The sequence below is a fragment of the Phymastichus coffea genome, unplaced genomic scaffold (assembly GCF_024137745.1).
Source record: "Phymastichus coffea isolate CEN01 unplaced genomic scaffold, Cenicafe_Pcof_1.1 PCOF00120, whole genome shotgun sequence".
In the NCBI taxonomy this organism is placed as follows: Eukaryota; Metazoa; Arthropoda; class Insecta; order Hymenoptera; family Eulophidae; genus Phymastichus; species Phymastichus coffea.
Window position 1 is genome coordinate 664,687 of NW_026706931.1, and position 12,141 is coordinate 676,827.

Below are 12,141 nucleotides of genomic sequence, written 5' to 3' on the forward strand. Positions count from 1 at the left end.
TCGCATTGACAGAACAGTTGACATTTTGACAGGTAAAAGACAGGTCAGTATTTTGCAACTTGTATAGGAAATGGTAAATATGTAAAAAAACAGTCAAATTTGAAACAGCCGTTATCACATAGTTTCCAGTGTGTATATATATATGTCTAATTTCGTTTGAGAATATGTAAATATAAATAATAGAAAATAATGAGTGATCCCGAAACATTAACTTCTGAGAATCTACTGAACTCTCCAACGAGCAATCAGAAAGTAAACAAACGTAGATCATCAGTTTTCAAACGACAATCACTTGTTTCTAAAGATCAAGGTTATAATTAACACTATTCGATACATATATATATATATATATTCGATTATATAACACTTTATGGATTTATATATATTAATGATTTTATCTAATATAGATTTAGAAATCACCAATTTAACTGAAGAAGCTAGTCATGAATCAAAAAAATTCAAGACACATAATAAACATGAGCAGCAAGAGATCTTTAATATCAAAGTATATATTGATAATTTAAAAAAAGAAGACAAGAGTTGGCGAGATGAATATTTGAAAAGGAAGTATCAAGTACAGGAATTATTGAAACGTGATAAAAATCATGAATTTATTCAAACTATAAACAACATATGTTTATCAGATTCTGAGAGAGCATTTCTTTCAATGAAACCCGATTATGATGAATTTAACAATAATCTGTTACAGTTGCATGCACTAGCTACCAAAGTTGTTTATTTTAATTTATGCTCAGAAAATTTCCGCTACAAATCGTCATTAAAATTACAAAACGATTTTGATGATGCAAAATATAGAATTATTAATCTTGCTGATTGAAAAGACATAAATAATGAAAATGTATATTTTTTGTAATAAATTACTTTATAATGACATTGCTTGTAAATACAAATAAATTATTAAAACTAGTCAATAAATTACAAATTAGTCATCTGTAGATATGAAAACTTTTTCTGCGTGAAGCTTTACGTTCCTTTTGAGCTAAGTACTCTCTTCTGATGGAACTACTTCTCAATTCTAAAATGTGATTAATTTTTCTAACAATTTCTTCAGCTGTAGAAGATTCTGCTTCAAAATCATGATTTTTGAATGATGCAGAGCGTCTCAGTGATTGAGTATGGCTAATAGTAACTAAAAACAGTTATTACTTATAATCTCAAATCTTCGAAATTAAGTATTGAAAAACTTACCATTCAAACCATCTAATGTTACTGAGGTATGTGGAGTATATACTAAAGTAAAGGTTGATTTCGATCCTTTACTTTCTACAAGTTCACACCATACAACATTATCCATATGGTAACTAACAGCTCTTTGTCTATGCCAAAATCGACTTGCTCCTTTTCCAGCAATAACAGGGTCAATTTCAACTTTTTCACCAGAAATTCCAAGATGTACTTCTGTTTTAGCCCGAACTTTATTGATAATATGTACTCTAAAAACATTATTATTTACAATAAATTTTGATTAACAACTTTAAAATATAAGTACAAACCTGTAAAGTTGATATAAAGGAGCTTCCATGGCAGTTGTGTGACCTTCCATTTTTGCAAGATCCTCTGCAAATTCTCGTTGTGACTTATCCAAGGGCTTGTCTTCCTCTTTATGTTCAGCGATAGTTTTTATAGTATTATGGCGTGCTTTGTCACTTGGTTTCATTTCAACAAGACCTAGTGTTGAGAATTCAAATTTTGAAATAACTTCAGTGGGATCTAAGCATGGAAAATCCCAGTCAACTTCTCCATCGTCTTCGGCAATGTATAATCCATATTTGCTAATATCTTCTCTGGAAAATGATTATTTTCATGAGGCATATTACATTCTAAATCGTAAATTTACTTACTGAATGTGTTGGTCTGGGTGTTCTATAACATATTTATAACAAATAAAACCAATGCATTCTTTGACTTTAGCATTTGCCAAAACAGTTATAATAAGAGGATAAGATCTTTGGTCTTTAGGAAGCATACACATAAAGATTCTATATTTTCTAACTGCAAGTCCTATTTGAAACTAAGAATGAGAAATATTTATGAAGTGACAAATTAGAAGATCAATATATCATGTAAGTATTAATGTTTATCACGTAAACTTACACTTCCATCAAATTTCGCATAGTCAACAAAAGGATTTTGTGGTAAATCAGGACATGTTTCCAGTTGTTCAGAAAATAATGAGCGTATTTTAACTATTGGTTTAGTTTGTTTCAAATCTTTGAATTTGAAAAATTCACACTGTTCTTCTAATGTAATATGATTAGGATTATTTTCCCACTTGATATGTTTTATTTCAGATGCTTTCTTCTTTTCTTCGTCCATTTTTTCTAGTCGCTGTGCAGTATTTGTTCGTTGTCTGTGAGTAAACTCTATATCTACATGAAAAAAATTGTTATAATCATAAGTGATAATATATAAAATGATAAAATGGTACAAAAACTTTTTACCAAAATTAAGATCATATGAGTCTCCCAGAGCATCAAGATCTTCATCATCACTATCTTCAGCATTAGGATATGCTGATAATACACCACTATTAAGTAAATGTTTTGGGATGTCATCTCTGACCATTACAGTTTCACACATACCTTAAAAATAACATGATTATTTCACAATTAGAAAAGAATTTACTAGACAATCACATTGAACCTACCTGTGTCATCTGTAGAAATAAAACTATCTCTTATATATGAGAGAAGCCAGTGAGGATTGTCATATAGAGCCATTTGTTAAACTTTTATAGTGTCCAGCATACTAAATACTTAAAAATTAGTCTTGTTTATCCATCAACCCATTCAATGATTTTATAGATTTTATCAATAAAATATAACCTAAATATTTATCTAATTAGACATTATTCAATTCTATAAATGAGTAAATGAATAATGCAGATCATATTTTATGTTCTTTAGTTGGTATAAGTAGAATTGAATGTGTATGTTGATAATTATCATAAAAACTAGATAAAAACTAACTTTTATATTCTTAAATCACTATAAAATATAAACATAAGTTAACCTATATTGTGTACATTGTAGTCGCGTTCAATTTAGTCGTATACCAACGAATACATAGACGCTTTTAGGTTAGGTCCGTGTATACTATATATATATACAGCATATATATACAATGCAGCATATTTGCTTGATTAGCATTGAATCCAGAAATTCTGTTAGATGGCGCCAGGACGAACTACTGGAACACAAAATTGCACTACTTAAACCACTGAAGTCTGAACTGAATACGTATTATAGTAATTAATCAAGTATTGTTGATGGAGTATCAAGTAAAGTCAACATTTTAAAAATAAAATATTGTCTACTGTATGTTTCTGCATTTAGTGACTTGCGGCAGTTATTTTAGAAGGTTGTAAAGTTAAAATAAATATTGAAGAGTAAGTTCGAAGCTCCAATTTGCAATTTTTATATCTAATTTTTAGTTTTATTGTTGAAAATTAACTTAATTGCTATTGCAGTTAATGATTAATATGTTGAATTACAGTGAATGACAAGGAAAATATCATTAAGGGTTTATACAATAAACTTGAAAAATTAAAATATCCAGAAGTTGCCCAAATTAATTATCAGGAATTTGAAGGTACAATCCTTATAGGAAATAAGAGGGTGGAATTGTTACATTGGCTTCTACAAGAGAATCCAAATTTTAATTGTAATTTATTAAATAAGTTTAAAGAGATATCTCTTGAAGGTACTTAGATGTGATTCTATTGTGCAAAAAAATATTAATAATATATTACTTATATATCTGCGAAATGTTATAGACAAACTTTTAAAATGTTATTCTCAAATGGGATTCTGCAATAGTGAAGAAATTTTATTGGTATGTCCCTAGTTTTAATCAAACTTGCGTAGAATTATAAAACATTTAATTATTAGTTGTTATTTTTGTTTATATTTAGGGAAAGTGTGAAATGGATGAACAACTACATTTCTTATCATTGATCAGTCTGTTTATAAATAGGATTTATTCAACAAAAACTGAATCAGTAAAATGTGATAAAGAAAATGTGCACAAAGTAGTAGAAGTAAGTTTCAATAGAAAATTTTTTTCCTATATTAAATCCCATATTTTTTTAGGTAGTTACTACGAATGTCAGTTCTAGTACAAATTGCATTGGTGAAGAAAAAAGTAATTGTAAAAGTGAAAATACTTTTTCAGAAGGTTTAAAATCATTAGAACCAACAATTGCCATTGATAATGAACAAAACAATGATCTTGAAAAGATGTGTTGTGATATAAAGGTGATTTTCTTCCTATATTTTTTGTAAATTGTGAACATTATTTAATAAATTAACTATTAAATTTTAGTCCATCCTTGAAAAATTAAAGAAACATGAGAATAATATTTATGAACAAAAGCTACTAGAATTTTATAAGTCTTATGAAAATATTACAAGTCTTCCATTTGAAAATAATCATTTTAATAATTCTTTTGATGATATCAAAACTGATATCGAACAAATACATACAAAATTTTCAACAATCAACAAGGTATTAAACTGTCAAATTTCAAACTAATAATAAAGCATATTTATAAAAACTTATTTCTTTTAGGTCTTAGTTAACCAAGTTGAATTCAATAATAGACCAACAATAGCAGCAAATGATGAAAAGATAACAAAGCCCTTAAGTTTGGCAATAAGTAATAATTTGGTTTCAGTTCAACATGCTTATAACACACTTAAAGAAAATGAAATATAAATTCAATGTATTATGGAATAGGAGATGATTTAAGAAACATGTTTAGTTTTTTTTGTGCTTATTTACTTTTTCAATAAAAATACATAAATTTAAGACCTTGGTCTCTCTTTCTTCTCCTTGTACAAAGCAAGCAGAGATACATTAGCCACTTTAACAACCTTGAATCTTACTCCAGGAATATCACCAACAGCATGACCTTTACGACCAAATCCTGCAACCAAAACTTCGTCGTTCTCTTCAATGCAGTTGAGGCAACCATCTCTAGGTACAAAAGCAGTGATCTTCTTTCCATTTTTGATAAGCTGTACCCTGACACATTTTCTGATGGCAGAGTTGGGTTGTTTGGCCTCTACACCACTGCAAGTCAACAAATTATTTATGAAATGATGCATTGAGATACAGAATCCAACAAATATTGAGTGGCAACTTACACTTTTTCCAGCACAATACCTTTGGCATGGGAAGCACCACCAAAGGGATTAGCCTTCCATCTAGTACCAAGATGTGCCTTTTTGTAATCTTTGTCATTCCAGCGCTGATCTCGTCTGTGATTGACATGCTTACGAGCTGTACGCAGACCACGGGGTTTGCCTGTAAAAGGTTATAATTATCAAGCAAGCCATATATATAACCTTAAAACTGGTGGTTATTTCTAACGTCTCATAAAAATCAGACAATTGTAATTATGGAATATATTTATAAATTGTCTTTATAAATAATTAAATACACAGTATCGAAACAACATGTTTACTTCACGAAACATTAAAAAAGATACTGACAGTACACCACGTTTTGAAATGCAGTAGTTTTGTTTTATGTTCTTCTAAAAAATATTAATTCTTTTTTTATAATTTTAAGTAAACCTTATTACATTTCAAATAATTAATTGTAATGCTAGAACTTGATTATTGATTATTGATTAATAGACAAAAAATCCAAATAATTATTGACAATTTTACTCACCCATCTTGTGCCACCTAAAGAACTTGCCGGAAAAGAACAAGCAACAATGAAAACGGAAGTAGCTATAAACCTAACTACATGTACCGACTGTAGATAAGTTTTTTGAAAAGGAAGGGAAGTATATATATAATTAATATATTCATATTAATAAATTATATAGCAAAAATTGAGGCTTAGGGCTTTAATTTGATAATCAAACGAACTTACCTGTATGTGAAGTTCGATTCTAATTATATTACATCTAGTTCGAAGATATTACTATGTAGTTCGGCTCTCAGCCGCGAGATGTCACAACTCTTCAGCACAACGTAAAAAATTGCTTTGGGCATGATTGTCTCATTGTAATATAATGCCGAATCTCTTACTAGTTTAGATTAGCAATATTTTTTGATATTTTTTAAATAATTAATTTTATAAAAGTAATCAGTTCCATAAATAATTCTTGAAATTAGAAAGTAGTAACAAAATCTACAAATATATACATTTATTTTATTGATATCGTTCAAAATAATAAAATAGATAAGTAGACGATAATTTGGTCAATTGATTGGATCTCTGCAGTACAACTCATTTTTATAGTCATGAAAACTATGAAATCTACTAATTAATATGTTTGATATGTTGATTTGTCAGGTATGTATAAAATTTGTCTAGAGAAACTACACTGCTACTTCCAACATCTTGAGAAATTAAAACATTAATAATAAAACGTAAATTTAGTTCAATTCTTACAAAGGATTTTAAAAACAAAAATAGAAATAAAGCAAAACAGTCATGCCAAAATATAAGACTACTTTTTATAATCAAGACCAAGATTCTACAAGAATTAATGCAATTGTCAATGGCATTTTTGAAAAATCATTTACCATTAGTGATAATGAGACATATAATATTCCAAATCCACAGTCAATGTTTAAGGACTATGGATGGAATGTTGAAAAATTGCAACAAATAAAATTGGAATTAAATGAAACAAAGTCAAAATTGAATTGTTACAATTTTGCACAATGGCATCAACATACATCCCAAAGAAATAAAGCAAAAGACATTGAATGGCGTGTGCGTAGAGATTTTGATCCAGAATTTGTTACACAGGCATGGTGCAAATTTCATGAAATAGTATCAAAATATCCTTTAGTACCTAAAGAAGTCATTTTTGACAACAACAATGTCTTTACATCATTACATTTATGCGAAGCTCCTGGTGCTTTTATAACATGTTTGAACAATTGGCTAAAAACAAATCTTCCCTCTGTGTTCTGGAATTGGTTAGCAATGACATTTAATCCTTATTATGAAGGTAACTCTAATAATACAATGATTAGTGATGACCGCTTTATAATGCATACATTACAGAACTGGTATTTTGGTAGTGATAATACTGGAAATTTGATGAGTCTTGAAAATTTAGATGCACTTATTGCTAGGGCCAAATCAATGGAAAACATTTTTTTAATAACAGCTGATGGTAGTGTAAATTGTTCAATTAATCCAGGTGAGCAAGAGGGAATAGTAGCTAGTTTGCATTTCTGTGAAGTTGTAGCTGCTATAAATATTTTACAAACGGGAGGCAATTTCTTGCTTAAAATATTTACCATTTTTGAACATCAATCTATTTGCTTGATTTACTTGTTGTCTTGTATTTTCAAAAAAATTCATTTTTATAAGCCAGTTACAAGCAAAGAAGGCAATTCAGAAATTTATGTGATTTGTCTGAATTACAAAGGTATAGATTTTATTTTACCATACTTGCCTATACTTAGAGAGCAATATGGAAAAAGTAATTCAATAGCCATGTTTAAGAAGAATGACTTACCTAAAAGTTTTATTGAGCAAATAATTAATTGTGCACAAATGTTTAAAAATTATCAATGTGAAGTCATTGAAAGTAATATTGCAGCATATCATCCCAACAATTTAAATTCAAGTTTAAGTATTGAGGACAAAAAAATTGCAAAATTAGTTTCTGATAAATTTATTACCAATTTTCCATTGCAAAGATTACATAATGATTTGCACATTGTTGGCAATATAAGATTAAAGAGGATGAAGAATAATCATTGGGTAGTAGAAGCACCTACAGAGTCATATAATGAAATACAGAAAATGCAAATATTGGAACCTATGGAACGCTTGATGTTGCATGTGAAACATTTCAAATCACTTGAACCAGCTATAAAAACATTTTATTTCAAAGTAAGAATACAATCTAAACTTTAAATTTAATTTACCATTATTCTGTCATTTAAAATTTCAGCCTACTAATGTTTCACTAGATGTTTGTATAAATATAGGGAAACCATACTCTCGTACAAAAAGTTCAAGGTTTTGCTCTGTACAAGTTTCAGAAATATTCAATTTGATATTTCAAACTATAGATTTGGAGAGTGGTAAACATTTGAGTTTACCCTGTGATGAAAGTATGAGTTTGTATGAAACTAGACTAGAACAATCCAATATGTACAAAATTTTAAGGTTCCATTACACAGATGTTTATGACAGTAATACTACTATGATTCGTTTCAAGGAAATTTTGACAAATTTACAAATAGATGACAATTTATTTATTCTTGGGTTTTTGCTTTTGACTCAGTTTCATATAGGACTTATTTACATTTTAGCACATACATTTGAAAGCGTAGAATTCAACATAAATGAAGAATTGGGATGCATTTTACATTTTAAATCTTTTAAAAATAGAGCTCTAGTACTGAAAACGTTTCAAGAAATTTTTGAAACTCAACAACAAACTGCTTCTTCAAAAGAGAAAGTAATCCTGTCAGTCATTTCTATTATGGAATTGTATAGTAAGAATTGAAAATTTATTGTTCTTAGCTAAATGTTTCATTTACAAATAATTTTTTTTCAATATTTTAGGTTCAGAATTATATCCAATTATTGGAAAGTTAAACAACTGGATAGCAAAATATTGCATTAATCAAATTGCTTCAATTTATAAAAATAGTCAGAAGTGATTGGAATAGTGTCTAATTATTTTTCAATAAATTTAATTTGTAATACAATTGGAATTTTTAGATTTAATATGCTACATATAATTAAAATAAGTTAAAAATTTTGTATTGCATCTAACATCAAGTACAAATGTATTAATTATCTCCCTTGATAAAGATTAACTACAATAAGTTCTATAGAATACATATTATACAACAGATTCCTCAAATATAATAATTAAGGTAAAAGATTTCTTATCAAGCAAGTCTTGGAATCAGCAGTGTGAGTTTTAATGATTTTTAGTTATTAGTAATATAGTTCACTCACATTTTTTTTTAGTAATTTTTTCAATCCAGTTTCACAGATACATTTGAAAATTGATAAAATGTTGAAAATTGGATTCTTAATAAATAGTATTAGATATTTTTCATCTCAGAGTACTATTCCAAATATTTGCATTGTTGGAGCTGGGCCTGCTGGTTTTTACGCCACTCAACAAATTTTAAAGGTTGGTAATAAAATTGATTGCAAAAGTATTTTCTGGAATTTAATTTAGAACTAATTGTAGAGTATTGGTAACGTAAAAGTAGATATTATAGAACGACTACCAGTTCCTTATGGATTAGTTAGATTTGGTGTTGCTCCTGATCATTCAGAAGTGAAAAACGTCATCAATACTTTTGCAAAAATAGCCAAAGACAAAAGAGTGCAATTTTTAGGAAACATTAATGTAGGATGCAACATTAGTATTGAAGAACTTAGACAACACTACCATGCGGTTCTATTGGTAATTATGTACATATTAAGCAAAATATATAAACATATTTATAGTAATAATTGAAATAATGAATGTAATGTTTATTTATTAATCAACATCTATTTATCCAGACATATGGTGCTGAAGAAGATAAAACGCTTGATATTCCAGGAGAAAATTTGAAAAATGTTATATCAGCAAAAAGTTTTGTTGGTTGGTACAATGGAAATCCCAAGGAAAAAGATTTGGATATCAACTTAAATACTGAAGACGCTGTAATTTTAGGTCAAGGAAACGTAGCTATTGATGTTGCGAGAATATTATTATCTCCAATCGATAAATTAAAGGTAATATGTTTACACTGTTTACGAGCATTCAAAAAAGCCTTAAGTGAGTGGGACTTGACAGTATAGGTACTTAACTTTTTAAATTCAATTGTTCAATGCTACAACTTTTTCTCGGAAATTTCTTTAAAGATTTAAAATTAAATGTTATGATTTGGTGAGTTGATTTGATTGTCTAAGTCCACTTGATTTGCTCTATTTGATTAATGCTATATGTACAAGTTTAATGAGCTTTTGTAGAAGTTTTATAATACAGAGTAAATTTTATTATTTTGGCATAATAGTACTAGTTTTATATCTTTTGGTTTCATTTTTTCTAATGGTTTAAATTGCATATTATTCATTTTTATTTGATTTGCGTTGAATATATTTTTCTTTTCAGAATACAGATATAACTTGCTATTCTTTGGAAAAGCTAGCAGAAAGTAATATTAAGAGGGTGTGGTTGGTAGGACGTAGAGGACCTTTGCAAGCAGCTTTTACTATTGCAGAATTGAGGGAAATGCTGAAACTTGAAAATTGTAAAACATATTGGAGAACTGATGATTTTAAAGGAATAAAAGAGATAATATGTGATCTTGCTAGACCACGAAAACGACTGACTGAACTCATGTTAAAATCAATTGAAGATGCAAAAGTAGATAATCGAGAATGTCTCAAAGAATTTCATCCTATATTTTTACGCGGACCAGTTGAATTTTCTGGTTTAAATTCTGTGGAAAAGATCAAGTTTTCAGTTAATGAACTGCAGGGTCAAGATTTGCTCAATCAGATAGCTAAGTCTTCAACTACAGTTGAAGAAATCTCGACTGGATTGGCTGTAAAAAGTATTGGATATAAATCTATTCCAATAGATTCTAATATCCCTTTTGATTTGCGTAATGGAAGGATTTTGAACGCATCTGGCAAAGTTGAAGATGGTCTTTATGCAGCTGGTTGGGTGGCCACAGGCCCTGTAGGCGTTATTTTGTCTACTATGACTAATGCATTTAAAGTGGGTCAGCTTCTTTCAAAAGAACTGGACTGTACGCATAAAAGGGATGGTTATGAACAGTTGAAAAATATTTTTCAGCAAAGAGGCTTGTGTCCAATCACTTTCGAAGGGTGGGAACAAATTGATAAAGAAGAGTGTGCACGAGGAAAAAAGCTAGGGAAACCAAGAGAAAAAATTGTTGATATATCAGAAATGATTGAAATAGCTCAAGTTGAAATTCCGTAAATAATCTAATATATGTGCATATATTTTTTAAATACTGGAAATAAATATTTTTACAATTTAAATATTTTACCATTTTTTATATAGTTTCAACTAAAATATTTAAGAAAATTTATAATACTTTGGCATAAAGCAAAATAGTATTTCATTTGTGATTTAAAAAATTAATGTTATTTACGTCAAACGACGCAAATGCATTGTTTTGAATTCTGAAACATGGTCAGTAATTGTCAGCATTACATTAGTCAGTATAACCTGCGTGCGTATATGAGGTACCACGGGACTGGTGCGAAGTTAGATTCAAATAAAATATAAATTTTAAAGCTAAAAGTAAAATGTGGAAACGTTATAATGATATCTCAATCTCCTTTACAACTTACACTTGCCATATTAAAGCCTCATGTAGTTAAATCACCGTTTGCATTAAAAGTATAGTTTTATTTTAACCTTGATTATAATTTAATTATGTAGTTTTATTGATTTTAACGTGTAGTTACAATAAACGTTGCTTTATTATTACAGAAAATTAGAGAAATAATACTTGTCAATGGTTTTAAAGTTGTATGTACACATAGAACAATCATCAGCCCTGATGAAGCTGAAGAATTTTATAAAGAACATAGGGATAAGTTTTTTTATAATCGATTAACAACATTCATGTGCAGTGGACCATCGGATGTTCACATTTTAGCAAATACTAATGCTGTAACAAAGTGGAGACAATTATTAGGTCCTACCAAAGTTTTTCAATCTCAGTATTCAGCTCCAGATTCAATACGTGGAATGTTTGGTTTGTCTGACACAAGAAATGCTGCTCATGGATCAGGTCATTTGAATAATAATATATTTAATTAAATTACATGTTTTTCAATATCAATTTGAAAATATATTTTAGATTCTGTTGAGTCTGCTGAAAGGGAAATTGGAATATTTTTGAAAAATTTTAATATAAAGGAATGGTATGAAAATGAAGAAACATATTTCAGAATAGGAAGATTAAAATTTGATCCATTACTTTTTGTACATACCATAGATAAAGATGCTATAGATACTTGAAATTATACATCACTAATTTAAATGTATTTTATGTATATTTATATGTGAATGTTAATTTGACAATGTGATTGTTGGAATAAAGAATTGTTTTATAAAAATAATCAATGTATATTTTC

General features: G+C 28.6%; 6 protein-coding genes across 15 annotated transcripts; 4 read left to right on the top strand and 2 right to left on the bottom strand.

Moving 5' to 3' along the window:
• Positions 1-38: 38 nt before the first annotated feature.
• LOC131671225 (uncharacterized) lies at positions 39-973 on the top strand. The gene is made up of 2 exons (XM_058947488.1): positions 39-310; positions 408-973. The coding sequence occupies exons 1-2, from the start codon at positions 190-192 to the stop codon at positions 836-838; spliced, it is 552 nt and encodes a 183-aa protein (XP_058803471.1). The 5' UTR covers positions 39-189; the 3' UTR covers positions 839-973.
• On the bottom strand, positions 828-3,096 carry LOC131671221 (target of rapamycin complex 2 subunit MAPKAP1). Of its 2 annotated transcripts, none has more exons than XM_058947482.1 (8): positions 2,847-3,096; positions 2,669-2,776; positions 2,463-2,603; positions 2,116-2,390; positions 1,863-2,032; positions 1,515-1,805; positions 1,210-1,454; positions 828-1,150 (listed from the first exon to the last, which is right to left on the bottom strand). In XM_058947482.1, the coding sequence occupies exons 2-8, from the start codon at positions 2,739-2,741 to the stop codon at positions 948-950; spliced, it is 1,398 nt and encodes a 465-aa protein (XP_058803465.1). In that variant the 5' UTR covers positions 2,742-2,776; positions 2,847-3,096; the 3' UTR covers positions 828-947. The 2 variants fall into 2 exon arrangements, with proteins under 2 accessions (XP_058803465.1, XP_058803466.1); XM_058947483.1 differs by having other exon boundaries at positions 3,034-3,074.
• Positions 3,097-3,167: 71 nt separating this feature from the next.
• On the top strand, positions 3,168-4,832 carry LOC131671222 (uncharacterized). Of its 2 annotated transcripts, XM_058947485.1 has the most exons (8): positions 3,186-3,268; positions 3,357-3,409; positions 3,517-3,723; positions 3,797-3,855; positions 3,935-4,060; positions 4,113-4,277; positions 4,345-4,527; positions 4,591-4,832. In XM_058947485.1, coding segments are annotated over exons 2-8 (888 nt in total). In that variant the 5' UTR covers positions 3,186-3,268; positions 3,357-3,408; the 3' UTR covers positions 4,738-4,832. The 2 variants fall into 2 exon arrangements, with proteins under 2 accessions (XP_058803467.1, XP_058803468.1); XM_058947484.1 differs by having other exon boundaries at positions 3,168-3,409.
• Positions 4,779-5,728, bottom strand: LOC131671226 (small ribosomal subunit protein uS12). Its single transcript, XM_058947489.1, has 3 exons — positions 5,701-5,728; positions 5,169-5,328; positions 4,779-5,094 (listed from the first exon to the last, which is right to left on the bottom strand). The coding sequence occupies exons 1-3, from the start codon at positions 5,702-5,704 to the stop codon at positions 4,827-4,829; spliced, it is 432 nt and encodes a 143-aa protein (XP_058803472.1). The 5' UTR covers positions 5,705-5,728; the 3' UTR covers positions 4,779-4,826.
• A 345-nt stretch (positions 5,729-6,073) lies between these two features.
• On the top strand, positions 6,074-11,091 carry LOC131671190 (NADPH:adrenodoxin oxidoreductase, mitochondrial). Of its 8 annotated transcripts, none has more exons than XM_058947441.1 (5): positions 6,074-6,333; positions 9,009-9,160; positions 9,221-9,439; positions 9,541-9,756; positions 10,136-11,091. In XM_058947441.1, exons 2-5 carry the CDS (start codon positions 9,038-9,040, stop codon positions 10,970-10,972), a joined length of 1,395 nt encoding a protein of 464 aa, XP_058803424.1. In that variant the 5' UTR covers positions 6,074-6,333; positions 9,009-9,037; the 3' UTR covers positions 10,973-11,091. The 8 variants fall into 8 exon arrangements, with proteins under 8 accessions (XP_058803424.1, XP_058803417.1, XP_058803418.1 ...); XM_058947440.1 differs by lacking the exon at positions 6,074-6,333 and adding an exon at positions 8,691-8,934; XM_058947434.1 differs by lacking the exons at positions 9,009-9,160; positions 9,221-9,439; positions 9,541-9,756; positions 10,136-11,091 and adding exons at positions 6,421-7,896; positions 7,958-8,507; positions 8,578-8,928.
• Positions 11,092-11,224: 133 nt separating this feature from the next.
• Positions 11,225-12,115, top strand: LOC131671193 (nucleoside diphosphate kinase 6-like). Its single transcript, XM_058947445.1, has 3 exons — positions 11,225-11,398; positions 11,492-11,795; positions 11,865-12,115. Exons 1-3 carry the CDS (start codon positions 11,321-11,323, stop codon positions 12,023-12,025), a joined length of 543 nt encoding a protein of 180 aa, XP_058803428.1. The 5' UTR covers positions 11,225-11,320; the 3' UTR covers positions 12,026-12,115.
• The last annotated feature ends 26 nt before the right edge of the window (positions 12,116-12,141 follow it).

Bases quoted from the DNA above. Each gene is read 5' to 3' on its own strand.
- LOC131671225 (XM_058947488.1), top strand. From the start codon at position 190: ATGAGTGATCCCGAAACATTAACTTCTGAGAATCTACTGAACTCTCCA. The intron at 311-407 runs GTTATAATTAAC...TATCTAATATAG, and splicing joins ACTTGTTTCTAAAGATCAAG to ATTTAGAAATCACCAATTTA.
- LOC131671221 (XM_058947482.1), bottom strand. From the start codon at position 2,741: ATGGCTCTATATGACAATCCTCACTGGCTTCTCTCATATATAAGAGAT. The intron at 2,391-2,462 runs GTAAAAAGTTTT...TTTTTCATGTAG, and splicing joins CTCATATGATCTTAATTTTG to ATATAGAGTTTACTCACAGA. The intron at 1,151-1,209 runs GTAAGTTTTTCA...AACTGTTTTTAG, and splicing joins AACATTAGATGGTTTGAATG to TTACTATTAGCCATACTCAA.
- LOC131671222 (XM_058947484.1), top strand. The intron at 4,061-4,112 runs GTAAGTTTCAAT...ATATTTTTTTAG, and splicing joins ATGTGCACAAAGTAGTAGAA to GTAGTTACTACGAATGTCAG. The intron at 4,278-4,344 runs GTGATTTTCTTC...ATTAAATTTTAG, and splicing joins AGATGTGTTGTGATATAAAG to TCCATCCTTGAAAAATTAAA.
- LOC131671226 (XM_058947489.1), bottom strand. The intron at 5,095-5,168 runs GTAAGTTGCCAC...GTTGACTTGCAG, and splicing joins GGTATTGTGCTGGAAAAAGT to TGGTGTAGAGGCCAAACAAC.
- LOC131671190 (XM_058947434.1), top strand. From the start codon at position 6,475: ATGCCAAAATATAAGACTACTTTTTATAATCAAGACCAAGATTCTACA. The intron at 7,897-7,957 runs GTAAGAATACAA...TTAAAATTTCAG, and splicing joins TAAAAACATTTTATTTCAAA to CCTACTAATGTTTCACTAGA. The intron at 8,508-8,577 runs GTAAGAATTGAA...TCAATATTTTAG, and splicing joins TTCTATTATGGAATTGTATA to GTTCAGAATTATATCCAATT.
- LOC131671193 (XM_058947445.1), top strand. From the start codon at position 11,321: ATGATATCTCAATCTCCTTTACAACTTACACTTGCCATATTAAAGCCT. The intron at 11,399-11,491 runs GTATAGTTTTAT...TTATTATTACAG, and splicing joins AATCACCGTTTGCATTAAAA to AAAATTAGAGAAATAATACT. The intron at 11,796-11,864 runs GTCATTTGAATA...AATATATTTTAG, and splicing joins AAATGCTGCTCATGGATCAG to ATTCTGTTGAGTCTGCTGAA.